The sequence below is a fragment of the Serinus canaria genome, chromosome 25 (genome assembly GCF_022539315.1).
Source record: "Serinus canaria isolate serCan28SL12 chromosome 25, serCan2020, whole genome shotgun sequence".
NCBI classification, from domain to species: Eukaryota; Metazoa; Chordata; class Aves; order Passeriformes; family Fringillidae; genus Serinus; species Serinus canaria.
This window is the reverse complement of record NC_066338.1, coordinates 14745480-14762043: the sequence shown is the minus strand read 5'-3', so window position 1 is coordinate 14762043 and position 16564 is coordinate 14745480. Positions and strand designations below refer to the sequence as shown.

General features: G+C 63.7%; 2 protein-coding genes and 1 long non-coding RNA gene across 9 annotated transcripts in view; all 3 read right to left on the bottom strand.

The window, feature by feature from the left end:
• Window positions 1-2414: 2414 nt before the first annotated feature.
• On the bottom strand, window positions 2415-4604 carry LOC127060759 (ice-structuring glycoprotein-like). Its single transcript, XM_050984873.1, has 3 exons — window positions 4508-4604; window positions 3393-3561; window positions 2415-3287 (listed from the first exon to the last, which is right to left on the bottom strand). The coding sequence occupies exons 1-3, from the start codon at window positions 4602-4604 to the stop codon at window positions 2432-2434; spliced, it is 1122 nt and encodes a 373-aa protein (XP_050840830.1). The 3' UTR covers window positions 2415-2431.
• NRBP2 (nuclear receptor binding protein 2) overlaps window positions 2415-16564 on the bottom strand; it is a 30898-nt gene continuing 16748 nt past the window's right edge. Inside the window, exons 3-12 of the mRNA XM_050984872.1 lie at window positions 16171-16226; window positions 14731-14826; window positions 13564-13696; window positions 12282-12384; window positions 11830-11880; window positions 11100-11235; window positions 10508-10561; window positions 8761-8824; window positions 7777-7832; window positions 2415-5293 (exon numbers count right to left, since the gene is read on the bottom strand). Coding sequence (XP_050840829.1) covers window positions 5225-5293; window positions 7777-7832; window positions 8761-8824; window positions 10508-10561; window positions 11100-11235; window positions 11830-11880; window positions 12282-12384; window positions 13564-13696; window positions 14731-14826; window positions 16171-16226 — 818 coding nt within the window. The 3' untranslated portion in view covers window positions 2415-5224. The remainder of the gene's footprint in view (window positions 5294-7776; window positions 7833-8760; window positions 8825-10507; window positions 10562-11099; window positions 11236-11829; window positions 11881-12281; window positions 12385-13563; window positions 13697-14730; window positions 14827-16170; window positions 16227-16564) is intronic.
• LOC127060605 (uncharacterized) lies at window positions 5316-6221 on the bottom strand. 7 transcript variants are annotated; one of them, XR_007779791.1, is made up of 4 exons: window positions 5776-6221; window positions 5623-5698; window positions 5547-5584; window positions 5316-5507 (listed from the first exon to the last, which is right to left on the bottom strand). It is a non-coding gene; the product is annotated as an uncharacterized LOC127060605 (long non-coding RNA). The 7 variants fall into 7 exon arrangements; XR_007779785.1 differs by having other exon boundaries at window positions 5547-5698; XR_007779790.1 differs by having other exon boundaries at window positions 5316-5469; window positions 5547-5698.

The window sequence follows — 16564 nt, the reverse complement described above, 5'->3', positions numbered from 1 at the left end:
CGGGATCCCTGGGAGGGTCAGAGCAGGCTGGGCGGGGCAGGGGGCAGCCCGGGAACCCCAAAATCCATGGAATCCCTGAAATCCATGGAAACCCCCAAATCCATGGAACCCTGAAATCCATGGAAACCCCGAAATCCATGGAACCCTGAAATCCATGGAACCCCTCAAATCCATGGAACCCTGAAATCCATGGAACCCCTCAAATCCATGGAACCCTGAAATCCATGGAAACCCCTAAATCCATGGAACCCTGAAATCCATGGAATCCCTGAAATCCATGGAACCCTGAAATCCATGGACCCGGAAATCCATGGAATCCCTCAAATCCATGGAAACCCCTAAATCCATGGAACCCCTGAAATCCATGGAACCCTGAAATCCATGGAACCCCTGAAATCCATGGAAACCCCCAAATCCATGGAAACCCCTGAAATCCATGGAACCCTGAAATCCATGGAACCCCTGAAATCCATGGAACCCTGAAATCCATGGAAACCCCCAAATCCATGGAAACCCCGAAATCCGTGGAACCCCTGAAATCCATGGAACCCTGAAATCCATGGAAACCCCGAAATCCATGGAATCCCTGAAATCCATGGAACCCTGAAATCCATGGAAACCCCTGAAATCCATGGAACCCTGAAATCCATGGAACCCTGAAATCCATGGAAACCCCGAAATCCATGGAATCCCTGAAATCCATGGAACCCTGAAATCCATGGAAACCCCGAAATCCATGGAACCCTGAAATCCATGGACCCAAATCCATGGAAACCCCGAAATCCATGGAACCCCTGAAACCCATGGAAACCCCCAAATCCATGGAAACCCCTAAATCCATGGAACCCCCAAATCCATGGAACCCTGAAATCCATGGAATCCCTGAAATCCATGGAAACCCCCAAGTCCATGGAACCCCTGAAATCCATGGAAACCAGAAATCCATGGAAACCCCGAAATCCATGGAAACCCCCAAATCCATGGAACCCGTTAAATCCATGGACCCTGAAATCCATGGAAACCCCGAAATCCATGGAATCCCTGAAATCCATGGAAACCCCTAAATCCATGGAACCCAAAATCCATGGACCCCGAAATCCGTGGAACCCCTGAAATCCATGGAACCCCGAAATCCATGGAACCCTGAAATCCATGGAACCCCAAAATCCATGGAACCCCTGAAATCCATGGAAACCCCGAAATCCATGGAACCCTGAAATCCATGGAATCCCTGAAATCCATGGACCCGGAAATCCATGGAACCCCTGAAATCCATGGAACCCCGAAATCCATGGAACCCCGAAATCCATGGACCCTGAAATCCAAGGAAACCAGAAATCCATGGAACCCGAAATCCATGGAACCATTAAATCCATGGACCCTGAAATCCATGGAACCCCTGAAATCCATGGAACCCCTGAAATCCATGGACCCTGAAATCCATGGAATCCTGAAATCCATGGAATCCCTGAAATCCATGGATTCAGGGCTGGGTTGGACCCGTTAAATCCATGGATTCAGGGCTGGGTTGGACCCTGGTAAATCCATGGATTCAGGGCTGGGTTGGACCCTGGTAAATCCATGGATTTATGGCTGGGTTGGACCCCTTAAATCCATGGATTCAGGGTTGGGTTGGACCCGTTAAATCCATGGATTCAGGGTTGGGTTGGACCCGTTAAATCCATGGATTCAGGGTTGGGTTGGACCCTGTTAAATCCATGGATTCAGGGTTGGGTTGGACCCTGTTAAATCCATGGATTTATGGCTGGATTGGACCCCGTTAAATCCATGGATTCAGGGCTGGGTTGGACCCGTTAAATCCATGGATTCAGGGCTGGGTTGGACCTCATTACATCCATAGATTCAGGGCTGGACTGGACCTGTTAAATCCATGGATTCACTGGAGGGGTGTGCCAGGAGGTGCCAAGTAGGCCCTGGGATGTGCTGGAATGGCTGGGGCTGCTCTGGAGGGAATGGGAATGGGCAGCTGTGGGGTGTCCCTGAATCCCTCCCTTTGGCTTCCTGAGAGTTGGGAATCATTAACAGATCCCTCCAGAGGGACTGGGAATGGGCAGCTGTGAGGGGTCCCTGCATCCCTCCCCTTGGGAGTGGGGAATCACGAGCAGGATGGAGCAGAGCCCTCCAGAGGGACTGGGAATGGGCAGCTGGATGTGTCCCTGCATCCCTCCCCTTGGGAGTGGGGTCACGAGCAGGATGGAGCAGAGCCTGCACAGCCCCAGGGGGAATGGGCAGGTGGAAGTGTTCCCTGAATCCCTCCCCTTGACCTCCCAGGAGTCCGGAATCAGGAGCAGGCTGGAACAGAGCACCCAGGAGGAATGGGAATGGGCAGCTGCAGGTGTTCCCTGAATCCCTCCCCTTGGCTTCCCGGCAGTCAGGAATCACAAGCAGAGCCCTCCAGTGGGAATGGGCTTTATTGATTTGTCAGGTGGAACATTGGCACTGCTGGGGATGGAGCCGGGCTGGGGATGGAGCAGGGCTGGGAATGCAGCACTGCTGGGATGGAGCAGGGCTGGGAATGCAGCACTGCTGGGAGTGCAGCACTGCTGGGGGTGCAGCACTGCTGGGGATGCAGCCCGAGCCGGGAATGCAGCACTGCTGGGAGTGCAGCACTGCTGGGGATGCAGCACTGCTGGGGGTGCAGCACTGCTGGGGCTGCAGCCTGAGCCAGGAATGCAGCCCGAGCCGGGAGTGCAGCACTGCTGGGAGTGCAGCCCGAGCCGGGAGTGCAGCACTGCTGGGGCTGCAGCCCGAGCCAGGAATGCAGCACGGCTGGGAATGCAGCACTGCTGGGAGTGCAGCACTGCTGGGGATGCAGCACTGCTGGGAGTGCAGCCCGAGCCGGGAGTGCAGCACTGCAGGGAATGCAGCACTGCTGGGGCTGCAGCCCGAGCCGGGAATGCAGCACTCCAGGGAATGCAGCACTGCAGGGAATGCAGCACTGCTGGGGATGCAGCACTGCTGGGAGTGCAGCACTGCTGGGAGTGCAGCCCGAGCCGGGAGTGCAGCCCGCGCTGGCTGAGCGTGGATGAAATCCCGGTGGGATGCAGCTGGAGCAGGAGCAGCGCAGGGCAGGCGGCGGCACACGGAGCTCCTGCAGGGAGCGGAACACAGCACGGAGCAGGAGGCCACAGGCAGCTTCCCACGGCACAGGGCAGCAGCAGCTCAGAGCAGGGTGCCAGGGGCAGATCGCCCTGGCACAGCAGCAGCAGCACCAGCTCAGAGCAGGGTGCCAGGGGCAGATCTCCCTGGCACAGCAGCAGCAGCAGCTCAGAGCAGGGTGCCAGGGGCAGATCGCCCTGGCACAGCAGCAGCAGCACCAGCTCAGAGCAGGGTGCCAGGGGCAGATCTCCCTGGCACAGCAGCAGCAGCACAGAGCACTGGCACAACACAGGATGCCAGAGGCAGATTGCTCTGGCAGAGCAGGAGCAGCACCAGCACAGAGCAGGGTGCCAGGGGCCGATCTCCCTGGCACAGCAGCAGCAGCACCAGCACAGAGCAGGGTGCCAGGGGCAGATCTCCCTGGCACAGCAGCAGCAGCAGCTCAGAGCAGAGCAGGATTTCAGAGCCAGCTTTCCGTGGCACAGCAGGAGCAGCAGCACTGGCACAGCACAGAGCAGCGCAGACCAGGGTGCCAGGGGCAGATTTCCCTGGCAGAGCAGGAGCAGCACCAGCACAGAGCAGGGTGCCAGAGCCAGTTTTCCCTGGCACAGCAGCAGCAGCACCAGCACAGAACACCAACGTGGTGCAGACCACCAGGACAGAACCAGAGCTGATTCCCCCAGCACAGAGGGAGGAGCAGCACCAGCACAGAGCAGAGCAGGGTGCCAAGGGCAGATTTCCCTGGCACAGCACAGGATGCCAGCAGCACAGAGCACTGGCACAACACAGGATGCCAGAGCCAGATTGCTCTGGCAGAGCAGGAGCAGCACCAGCACAGAGCAGGATGCCAGGGGCAGATTTCCCTGGCAGGAGCAGCAGGAGCAGCACTGGCACAAACCCTGGCACAGAGCAGTGCAGCCCAGGGTGCCAGAGCCAGTTTCCTATGGCACAGCAGGAGCAGCACAGAGCAGGATGCCAGAGGTGGTTTTCCCTGGCACAGCAGGAGCAGCACCAGCACAGAGCAGCATTTCAGAGCCAGCTCTCCCAGGAGCAGGATTTCAGAGCCATCTTTCCCAAAGATTTCAGAGCCATCTTTCCCTGGAGCAGGATTTCAGAGCCAGCTCTCCCAAGGATTTCAGAGCCAGCTCTCCCTAGGATTTCAGAGCCAGCTTTCCCAAGGATTTCAGAGCCAGCTTTCCCAAGGATTTCAGAGCCAGCTCTCCCAAGGATTTCAGAGCCAGCTCTCCCAAGGATTTCAGAGCCATCTTTCCCTAGGATTTCAGAGCCATCTCTCCCAAGGATTTCAGAGCCATCTTTCCTTGGAGCAGGATTTCAGAGCCATCTTTCCCAAAGATTTCAGAGCCATCTTTGCCAGGAGCAGCCCCACACGGCTCTTGCACAGGGACAATTCCTGTTTGCAGCTCTCTCCCCGTGTGCCCCTGGCAAAGGGCAGCCCTGGGGTGGTGCCAGCGGCCGTGCCCCATCTCCAGGCCAGGCAGGAGCAGGCACCAGGGCTCTCTCCTGAGGGTGCCCAGAGATTCTGGAAGGCTGCAGGGGGAACGTGACGAGGATTCTGAGGAGCATCAGTGAGATTCCTGTGGTGGGTCGGGGATTCCTCCTGGAGCCAGGTGCAGCTCCCACGGTCCCAGCTCACGGGAGGGCTCTGGGCACAGGCAGCACGCTGGGGACCTCAGACCCGGAGGATTTCGGGGCTGGGGGCGGAATGTGGCCGGTGGGACGCTCCGCGGGGCTCTCGCAGCCTGCTCCTCCCCTCAGCAAGGAGCACCCCCGATGGCAAAGAGGGAGAAATCAGCTGGGGACCTGCAGGAGAGGGGCTGATTTCCCAGAGGGAACGGATCCGCCCGGGGGCTCCTGCAGCAGCTCCCACCCACCCCTGGGAAGGGGCTGCCGGGGGGTGCAGCCCCCTCCCCACAGCCCCCTCGGAGCAGGACCAGGGCACGTCCTGGGACGGAGCTGCCGGGCTCGGCCGAGTCCTCTGCCAGCTGCTGCCTGCCCAGAGCGGGGCTGGGCCCCCCGAGGGCACGGGGGGGTCCTGCGGAGCCGGGTGGGGCGGGGGCGCCCTCGGGATCCCCCCGGGCCGGGCTCACAGGGGCTGGGAGCGGTGCTTGAGGAAGGCGCTCTCCAGGAACGCTGCCAGCTTCTCGCAGTCGTCCTGCAAACAGACAGGGCCTGGCACCTCCCTGGCAATCCCTCTGCCAGGCTCTCCCCTGGCACCTCCCTGGCAATCCCTCTGCCAGGCTCTCCCATGGCACCTCCCTGGCAATCCCTCTGCCAGGCTCTCCCATGGCACCTCCCTGGCAATCCCTCTGCCAGGCTCTCCCCTGGCACCTCCCTGGCAATCCCTCTGCCAGGCTCTCCCATGGCACCTACCCTGGCAATCCCTCTGCCAGGCTCTCCCATGGCACCTCCCTGGCAATCCCTCTGCCAGGCTCTCCCCTGGCACCTCCCTGGCAATCCCTCTGCCAGGCTCTCCCATGGCACCTCCCTGGCAATCCCTCTGCCAGGCTCTCCCCTGGCACCTCCCTGGCAATCCCTCTGCCAGGCTCTCCCATGGCACCTCCCTGGCAACCCCTCTGCCAGGCTCTCCTCCTGGCACATCCCTGGCAATCCCTCTGCCAGGCTCTCCCATGGCACCTCCCTGGCAATCCCTCTGCCAGGCTCTCCTCCTGGCACCTCCCTGGCAATCCCTCTGCCAGGCTCTCCCCTGGCACCTCCCTGGCAATCCCTCTGCCAGGCTCTCCCATGGCACCTCCCTGGCAATCCCTCTGCCAGGCTCTCCCATGGCACCTCCCTGGCAATCCCTCTGCCAGGCTCTCCCCCTCAGAGGCCGGGCAGCTCCAGCCTCTCCCTGTTTTCCTGCTCTGGGTGGGATTTGGGATTTGGAGCCGTTTCCCCAGCGTGGGAATTGTTTTTAATTAATGGCTGTGCCGGTGCCACAGGGGTGCCAGGGCCAGGGAGGGGATGGGAATGGTGACTCCGTGCTCCGGAAGGCTGATGGATTATTTTTAATGAAGCAGCTCCCTGTGTTGGCTCGGGGTGTGGATGAGCCTGGGCTTCAAAAGAACTGGGATTATAATCCATATTGTGAATAAAAACCACATCTGACTGATGGATGATATAAAATGATATAAATATATAACATGATATATAATAATATGATATAAAATATATGATATATATGAGATATATGAGATATATATGATATATATAATATGATATAAAATATATTTTATCATATATATTATATTAAAACTATACTAAGAGAATGAAAGAAAGGATTTCATCAGAAGGCTTGAAAGGAAAAAATGGAATGATAATAAAATCTTGTGACTGACAGAGAGTCTGAGACAGCCGGACTGGGATTGGCCATGAATTAGAAACAACCAGGTGAGACCAATCCCGGATGCACCCGTGGAATTCCACAGCAGCAGAAATGAAATGTAATTATTGTTTAAATTTCATTTCTGGGGCCTCTCAGCTTCTCAGGGAACAGATCCGGGCAGAGGGATTGTCCAGAAAAGATCACGGCTACAAGAGGCCAACCACAGCCTGCAGCGTCGGGGCTGTGAGCAGCCACGAGGTGTCATTGTCACTCATTTCCAGCCTTCTGATGTCTCCGTTCTCTTTCTCTAGTCTAGTTTTAATCTCTCATTTCCTTTTAATATCATAGATATCATAAAATAACAAATCAGCCTTCTGAAACACGGAGCCAGGATTTCCTCTCTCCCCTCGTCGGGGCTGCCTGCAACTTCCCCAAGAGAGGGCAGCAGCTCCTTTTGCTGGGCTCTACAGACACCCCCAGACACCCTGACCCCCGGCCCAGACACCCCCAGCCCCTCTCCAGACACCCCCAGACACCCCCAGCCCCTCTCCAGACACCCTCAGCCCCCCCAGACACCCTGACCCCCCCCCCCAGTGCCCATCCCGAGCCCCTCCTGCGCTGGCTCCGCTCCTGGAGCAGCTCTGGGGTGCCCAGGGGAGCACATGGAGGGGCTGGAGCGTGTCCAGGGAGGGACTGGAGCCCCAGGAGGGGCTGAGGGAGCTGGGAAGGGGCTGGAGAATCCCTGAGGGAGCTGGGAAGGGGCTGGAGAATTCCTGAAGGAGCTGGGCAGGGGCTCAGCCTGGAGCAGAGGAGGCTCAGGGGGGTTCTTGTGGCTCTGCACAGCTCCTGCCAGGGGGGCACAGCCGGGGGGATTTGGGATCTGCTCCCAGGAACAGGGACAGGAGCAGAGGGAACGGCCCCAGGCTGGGCCAGGGGAGCTCAGGGTGGGATTTTGGGGAAATCCCTCCTGGAATGGCTGTGCAGCCCTGGCACAGCTGCCCGGGCAGGGGGGGAGTCCCCACATCTGGAAGAGCTCCATTAACACCTGGGTGTGACACCTGGGGGTGTCCTCGGGGTGACCTCGGGGGTTCGGACTCGGAGGTGGTCTCCAAAAGGAATGGTTCTGGGATTCCCTAGGGAATCAGCCTCCTGCCCTGGTGCTCCCCTGGCCCTCCCACTCGGAATTATTTAGGCTGCAGCTAATTAACACGTGCCACAGCGGGCAGCTCCCCCTGGAGCAGAGATCCCAGGAATCCTGAGGGGCTCCAGGGGACAGCAGGGGACAGCAGGGCCTGGGGACAGCAGGGACTGACCTCGTGGATGAATCCGTAGTGCACCAGCTCTGTGGCCAGGTCCTTGGAGTTGTCAGCTGCAGAGACAAGGAGGAGAGGAGGAGAGGAGGAGCATGGATCCAGCGGGATCCACCAGGAAAGGCTGGGAGGGCTCAGCAGGGACCAGCCTGGGGCAGGAGCAGCTGCCAGGCACCATTCCCCAGCTCCCTGAGGGGAGATCCAGGGAAAAGGGGGAAGGGAGAAGGGAAAAGGGAAGGTTCGGGAAAGTGGGAAGGGAAGTTCAGGGAAGGTTTGGGAAGGTTTGGGAAGGTTTGGGAAGGTTTGGGAAGGGAAGGGAAGGTTTGGGAAGGGAAGGGAAGGGAAGGGAAGGGAAGGGAAGGGAAAAGGAAGAGGAGGAAGAGAGGAAAGGAATGGGAGAAGGAAGAAGAGGAGGCTGAGAGGAAGGCAAGGCAGGGAAGCTGGCAGGGAGGCTGGCAGGGAAGCTGGCAGGGAGGCTGGCAGGGAGGCTGGCAGGGAGGCCGGTAGGGAGGCTGGCAGGGAAGATGGCAGGGAGGCCGGTAGGGAAGCTGGCAGGGAGGCTGGCAGGGAGGCTGGCAGGGAGGCTGGCAGGGAGGCTGGCAGGGAGGCTGGCAGGGAGGCTGGCAGGGAGGCTGGCAGGGAGGCTGGCAGGGAGGCTGGCAGGGAGGCTGGTAGGGAGGCTGGCAGGGAGGCTGGCAGGGAGGCCGGTAGGGAGGCTGGCAGGGAGGCTGGCAGGGAGGCTGGCAGGGAGGCTGGCAGGGAGGCTGGCGGGGAGGCTGGCAGGGAGCGGCAGGGAGGCTGGCAGGGAAGCTGGCAGGGAGGCTGGCAGGGAGGCTGGCAGGGAGGCTGGCAGGGAGGCTGGCAGGGAAGATGGCAGGGAGGCTGGCAGGGAAGCTGGCCCCTTCCATGCCCAACGGGGGCTCCCCCGGCCCCCCAGAGGAGAGCAGCCCCCCCCTCCCTCCCTCCCTCCCTCCCTGCAGCACGTACTGGGCAGCAGGTCGTAGCTGAGCTGGCGGTGCAGTTTGTCCTCCAGGATCAGCAGGAGCGTCAGCTGCAGGGACCGGAGAGGGGGCTGGAGGCTGCCCGGGGGGGGCTGGGGGGGCTGGGGGGCACTGGGGAGGGACTGGGGGGCTGGGGAGGGACGGGGGGCTGGGGGAACTGGGGGGTGGGCAGGGACTGGGGGGGGCTGGGGGAACTGGGGGGTGGGCATGGACTGGGGGGGGACTGGGGGGACTGGGGGCACTGGGGGCTCTGGGGGGTGGGCAGGGACTGGGAGGGCTGGGGAGGGACTGGGGGGGACTGGGGGCACTGGGGGGTGGGCAGGGACTGGGGAGGGACTGGAGGGACTGGGGGGACTGGGGGGGGGCAGGGACTGGGGGGTCTGTGGGGTCTGGGAGGGTGGGCAGGGACTGGGAGGGCTGGGGAGGGACTGGGGGGGACTGGGGGGACTGGGGGGTGGGCAGGGACTGGGGGGGACTGGGGGGACTGGGGTGGGCGGCAGGGGAGACTGGGGGGTCTGGGGGTCTGGGAGGGTGGGCAGGGACTGGGAGGGCTGGGGAGAGACTGGGAGGGACTGGGGGGACTGGGGGGGGGGGCAGGGACTGGGGAGGGACTGGAGAGACGGGGGGACTGGGGGGGGGCAGGGACTGGGGGGTCTGGGGGTCTGGGAGGGTGGGCAGGGACTGGGGAGGGACTGGGGGGCTGGGGGCACTGGGAGGGGGCAGGGACTGGGGGTGCTGGGGGGGGTGGGCAGGGACTGGGGGGGCTGCAAAGGAACTGGGGGAACTGGGAGCTCTGGGGGAACTGGGGGAAGTGGGGGAACTGGGAGCTCTGGGGGAACTGGGAGCTCGGGGGGGTTCGTGTTTCCTTTGGGAATCCCTTCATTGCCCAGGACAGCAGGGAGTTCTTGGGGCGCCAGGGAATCTGGCTGAGGCCTTTCCCAGCCAGACCTCTCAGTCCCAACTGCCAGTCCCAGTCCCAGTCCCAGTCCCAGTCCCAGTCCCAGTCCCAGTCCCAATCCCAATCCCAACCCCAATCCCAGTCCTGTTTCCCATTCCCATTTCCCATGCCCAGCAGGATGGGCAGGACCCAGGCACTCACGTGCCACTGGCAGATTTCCCAGTCCAATTTCCCATTCCCATTCCCATTTCCCATTCCCATTTCCCAGTCATGTGCCACTGGCAGATTTCCCAGCCCCATTTCCCATTCCCATTTCCCATTCCCATTACCATTCCTTTTCCCATTTCCCATTCCCAATCCCATTTCCCATTCCCAGCGGGATGGGCAGGACCCAGGCACTCACGTGCCACTGGCAGATTTCCCAGTCCAATTTCCCATTCCCATTCCCATTTCCAATTCCCATTTCCCATTCCCATTTCCCAGTCATGTGCCACTGGCAGATTTCCCAGCCCCATTTCCCATTCCTATTTCCCATTTCCCATTCCCATTCCCATTCCCATCTCCCATGCCCATTTCCCACTCACATGCCACTGGCATTGAGTGCCACATTCCCATTTCCCATTCCCATTTCCCATTCCCATTTCCCATTTCCCAATCCCATTACCCAGCCCCATTCCCAGCCCCATTCCCAGCCCCATTTCCCATTCCCATTTCCCATTTCCCACTCACGTGCCACTGACAGATTTCCCAGTCCCATTTCCCATTCCCCAATCCCATTCCCATTCCCATTTCCCAGCCCCATTTCCCATTCCCATTCCCAGTATTTCCCACTCACGTGCCACTGGCTCTTGTCCTCGTTCAGCTCCATGTTGCACTGCATCTGCACCACCTGCAGGAGCCCAGCTGGCATCGGCCTGGGCACGGCCGTGGGCACCCCTTGGGAATTCCCACAGGAACCCCAAATTCCCATCCCAGCTCTCTCTGCCCGTGCAGCCCTTGGGAATTCCCACAGGAACCCCAAATTCCCATCCCAGCTCTCTCTGCCCGTGCAGCCCTTGGGAATTCCCACAGGAACCCCAAATTCCCATCCCAGCTCTCCCTGCCCGTGCAGCCCTTGGGAATTCCCACAGGAACCCCAAATTCCCATCCCAGCTCTCTCTGCCCGTGCAGCCCTTGGGAATTCCCACAGGAACCCCAAATTCCTGTCCCAGCTCTCTCTGCCCGTGCAGCCCTTGGGAATTCCCACAGGAACCCCAAATTCCCATCCCAGCTCTCTCTGCCCGTGCAGCCCTTGGGAATTCCCACAGGAACCCCAGATTCCCGTCCCGGCTCTCCCTGGCGCGGCTGCCAGGAGCGCTGTGCCCGGGGCAGGGCTGGCAGCAGGGCTGGCAGCAGGGCTGGCAGCAGGGCGGGCCGTGCCCCCTCACCTTCCTGGTCTCCACGTCGAAGGGCTCCGGGGTGGGGGTCTTGGCTTTCTGGGGGTCCTCCTGGGGCTGGGACAGCGCGCGGGGCAGCGCGTGCGGCCGGGGGGCGGCGAAGTTCATCAGGGGGTAAATCCCGTTCCTGGGGGGGCACCGAGGGGCTGACCCACCCCGGCAGGGCTGGGGACAGCAGGGACACCCCCATGGGGACAGCTGGGGACAGCAGGGACAGCGGGGACACCCCTGTGGGGACAGCTGGGGACAGCAGGGACAGCAGGGACAGTGGGGACACCCCTGTGGGGACAGCAGGGACAGCAGAGACAGCAGGGACAGCAGGGACAGCTGGGGACAGACACCGAGGGGGCACGGGGCTGATCCACCCCGGTTGGGCTGGGGACAGCGGGGACACCCCTGTGGGGACAGCAGGGACAGCCCTGTGGGGACAGCCCTGTGGGGACAGCAGGGACAGACACCGAGGGGGCACAGGGCTGATCCAGCCCGGCAGGGCTGGGGACAGGAGGGACAGCAGGGGACAGCAGGGACTCCCCTGTGTGTCCATCCCGACCCCAGATCCCCCTGGGGACAGCAGGGACAGCCCCGTGTCCCCACCTCAGCCCCATGTCCTCCATGGGGACAGCAGGGGACAGCAGGGACCCTCCCCTGGGGACAGCAGGGACCCCCCCGTGTCCCCTCCCATGTCCCCAGGTCCCCCCGCAGGGTGGCCGCTCACACCCACCTGACGTCCTCCAAGAACTTGTCCAGCTCCAGGAAGGAAACCTCGGAGTACCTGGGCAGGGAACAGCACTGGGGGGTCTGGGGGGGGCCGGGGGGGGGTCAGGGGGGGTCCAGGGGGCTGCTGCCCACGGCAGGGGGGTTTCCAGGCCGGGGTTTCCAGGCTCTGGGGGGGGGTCCCCAGGCTGAGGGGTCTCCAGGCTCTGGGGTCTCCCGGCTCTGGGGGGTCTCCAGACCGGGGGGGGGTCTCCAGGCTGGGGTCTCCAGACGGGGGGGGGGGTCTCCAGGCCGGGGTTTCCAGGCTGGGGGGGATATCCAGGCCAGGGGGTCTCCAGGCTGGAGGGGGTTTCCAGGCTCTGGGGGGGTCTCCAGGCTGGGGGGTGTCGTCCCCAGGCTGGGGGGGGTCTCCAGGCTCTGGGGGGGGGGGTCTCCAGGCCGGGGTGTCCCCCTCCTCACCTCCACTGCACCCCGGGCCGGCCCTCCCTGCGGATCTCGGCCATCACCATGTTCAGGTCCAGCTCCTTGATCTTCTCCTCCACCACGTTCTCGGGCATCAGGTCTGGGCACAGGCACGGGGTTGGGGGGGGGGGTCCTGCAGCCCCGCTCGGGGCGGGGCAAGACCCCTGCCCAGCCTGGGAGACCCCTCCCCAAGCTGGGAACCCCCTCCCCAGGCCAGGAGCCCCCTCCCCAGGCAGGGAACCCCCTCCTCAAGCTGGGAGCCCCTCCCCAGGCTGGGAGCCCCCTCCCCAGGCTGGGAGCCCCCTCCCCAGGCCGGGAGCCCCCTCCCCAGGCTGGGAGCCCCTCCCCAGGCTGGGAGCCCCCTCCCCAGGCCGGGAGCCCCCTCCCCAGGATGGGAACCCCCTCCCCAGGCCGGGAAGCCCCTCCCCAGGCTGGGAACCCCCTCCCCAGGATGGGAGCCCCCTCCCCAGGCTGCGAGCCCCTCCCCAGGCCGGGAGCCCTCCCCAGGCCGGGAGCCCCTCCCCAGGCTGGGAGCCCCCTCCCCAGGATGGGAACCCCCTCCCCAGGCCGGGAAGCCCCTCCCCAGGATGGGAACCCCCTCCCCAGGATGGGAGCCCCCTCCCCAGGCTCTGCACATGGAATCACGGGGGGGTTGTGTGGGAGGGACCCCAAACCCACCCAGTGCCACCCCTGCCATGGCAGGGACACCTCCCACTGTCCCCAGTGTCCAGCCTGGCCTGGGGCACTGCCAGGGATCCAGGGGCAGCCCCAGCTGCTCTGGGCACCCTGTGCCAGGGCCTGCCCACCCTGCCAGGAATTCCTTCCCAAACTCCCACCCAACCCTGCCCTCGGCAGTGGGAAACCATTCCCTGTGTCCTGGCACTCCAGGCCTTGTCCCCAGTCCCTCTCCAGCTCTCCTGGAGCCCCCTCAGGGCCTGGGAGGGGCTCTGAGCTCTCCTTGGACCCTTCTGTTCTCCAGGGGAGCATTCCCAGCTCTCCAGCCTGGCTCTCCCATCCCGCCTGACCATTCCCAGCTCTCCCTCCTGACCATTCCCAGCTCTCCCTCCCAGCTCTCCCTCCTGACCATTCCCAGCTCTCCCTCCTGACCATTCCCAGCTCTCCACCCTGACCATTCCCAGCTCTCCCCCCTGACCATTCCCAGCCCTCCAGCCTGGCTCTGTTCCCCAGCCTGACCAGTCCCAGCTCTCCCTCCTGAACATTCCCAGCCCTCCATCCCGGCTCTCCCGTCCCCCCCGAGCATTCCCAGCCCCAGGCTCACACTGGTGGTTGATGAAGCAGTGGGCTGCCAGCAGTTTCAGCGAGTGCACCTCGAAGAGCACGCGGTGGAACAGGAGGCTGTTGGCACTGGGGCGCCTCTCGGGGTTCAGGGTCAGGCAGGACAGGATGAACTCCTGGGCACGGCAGGGGCACGGCTGGGCAGGGCTGGGCAGTGCCCTGCAGCTCCCAGGGCAACCCCGGGACCCCCGGGCACAGCTCCCAGCCGGGGAGCTCCCCTGTGCCCTGCCCAGCCCAGAGCTCTGAGTGCCCAGAGCCTCCCCTTGGGCACACAGGGATGGGCACTCCAACCCTCCCTGGGCAGTGCCCTGCAGCTCCCAGGGCAACCCCGGGATCCCCGGGCACAGCTCCCAGCCGGGGAGCTCCCCTGTGCCCTGCCCAGCCCAGAGCTCTGAGTGCCCAGAGCCTCCCTTGGGCACTCCAACCCTCCCTGGGCAGTGCCAACCCCTGACCCCCCCTTTCCATGGGGAAATTCCGGCTGTGCCCCCTGAGCTCCCCTGGCCCAGCCTGGGGCCGTTCCCTCTGCTCCTGTCCCTGCTCCTGGGTCAGATCCCAAATCCCCCCGGCTGTGCCCCCCTGGCAGGGGCTGTGCAGAGCCACAGAGCCCCCTGACCCCCTTTGCTCCGGGCTGAGCCCCCTGCCCAGCTCCCCCAGCTGCCCCAGTCCTGTGCCCTGCCCTGGCACCCTCCAGCCCCTCCCTGTGCTCACCTGGGGACCCCAGACCCCTCCCCAGCCCTGCCCTGGCAGTGCCAGCACAGGGGGCACTGCCCCAGGCCTGGCTGTGACCCCATTTCCCAGGAAATGAACCCAAAGGGAGCAGGAGCCCCGGGACACGCAGGGACAAGGGAGGGACAGCAGGGACAGGGTGGGGACACTCAGGGACAGGGCCAGAGCCCAGCTGCCCCCACTGGGAGCTGGCAGGAGGGGACTGAACCCAGGGGTGGCACAGGACAGGGACAGTCCCCAGGGGTGGCACAGGGCAGGGACTGTCCCCAGGGGTGAACCCCCGTGTGACAGGGCTGTCCCCTCAGGTCCCCGTGTGACAGGGCTGTCCCCAGGGGTGACAGGGCTGTCCCCAGGGCTGTCCCCCCGTGTGACAGGGCTGTCCCCAGGGGTGACAGGGCTGTCCCCTCAGGTCCCCGTGTCTCACCCTCATGTTGGGGTCGTCCAGGGAGTGCCGGGCCCGCGCGATCGCCTCCTCCGACACCCGCGTGTCCCCGTTGGTCTGGATCTCCAGCACGGCCATCTGCAGGGACAGGGACGGGGATGGGGACAGGGACAGGGGACATGGCCATCTGCAGGGACAGCGACAGGGACAGGGACAGGGACAGGGATGGGGGGGACAGGGACAGGGACAGGAACAGGCTGGGGGGGACAGGGACAGGGGACACGGCCATCTGCAGGGACAGGGACGGGGATGGGGACAGGGACAGGGACGGGGACAGGGATGGGGACAGGGACAGGGACAGGGACAGGGACAGGGACAGGCGGGGGGGGACAGGGACAGGGGACATGGCCATCTGCAGGGACAGGGACAGGGATGGGGACGGGGACAGGGACAGGGATGGGGACAGGGACAGGGGACACGGCCATCTGCAGGGACAGAGACAGGGGCTGGGACAGGGGACAGGGACAGGGACAGGGACAGGGACAGCGACAGGGACAGGGACGGGGGACAGGGACAGGGGACATGGCCATCTGCAGGGACAGGGACAGGGACAGGGACAGGGACAGGGACAGCGACAGGGACAGGGACAGGCTGGGGGGGACAGGGACAAGGGACACGGCCATCTGCAGGGACAGAGACAGGGGCTGGGACAGGGGACAGGGGCATCTGCAGGGACAGGGACAGGGACAGGGGCTGGCTGGGGGGGACAGGGACAGGGACAGGGGACACGGACATGTGCAGGGACAGCCACAGGGACAGGGACAGCCAGGGGCTGGCTGGGGGTGTCCAGGGACAGGGGACACGGGCATCTGCAGGGACAGGGACAGGGGCAGGCTTGGGGGGTTCCCAGGGACAGGGGACAGCCTTTGACAGGGCAGGGACAGGGAACAGGGCCAGTCTGGGGAGTTCCAGGGACAGGGGCAGCCCAAGGGCTTCCAGGGGACAGGGACATGTGACACGGACAGTCTAGGGGGGTTCCAGGGACAGTCCGGGGGCTGCCAGGGGACAGGGACAGGGCCAGTATGGAGGGCTTCTAAGGACAGGGACATGGGACACGGCCAGGACCGGGCAGGGACAGGGGACACGGACAGTCCAAGGGGGCTTCTAGGGGACTGGGACAAGGCCAGTCTGTGGGGGTGCCAGGGCAGAGACAGGGGACATGGGCAGTCTGGGGGGGCTTCCAGGGGACAGGGCAGGGACAGGGGACAGCCCAGGACCAGGCAGGGACAGGGGACAGCCCCAGAAAAGGGACATTCCCAGCCGGTGACACCTCCCGACAGGGGACAGACCGGGATAGGGCAGGGACAGGAGACAAGGGACGACACGCCCAGGTAGGGCAGGGACAGGGGACAGCCCCAGACAGGGGACAGCCCCAGCGGTGACACCTCCCGACAGTGTCCCCAGGCCCCGCCCCTCCCGCACCTCCAGCGCGCACATCCCGAAGGAGAAGATGTCCACGGCTGTGCCATCTGCCTGCTCTGGGCCAGGAGAGGGACAGGGGGCGGGGCCTCAGGGCTGGAGCGCACCTGGGCAGCACACCTGGACAGCACACCTGGGCAGCCCCATCTGGGCACCCACACCTGGGCACCCACACCTGGGCAGCACACCTGGACAGTCCCACCTGGGCACCCACACCTGGCACCCCCACTTGGACAGCCCCACCTGGGCAGCCACACCTGGCACCCCCACCTGGACAGCCCACCTGGCACCCACATCTGGGCAGCCCCACCTGGGCACCCACACCTGGCACCCCCACCTGGGCAGCCCCACCTGGCACCCCACCTGGGCAGCCCCACCTGGACAGCCCCACCTGGGC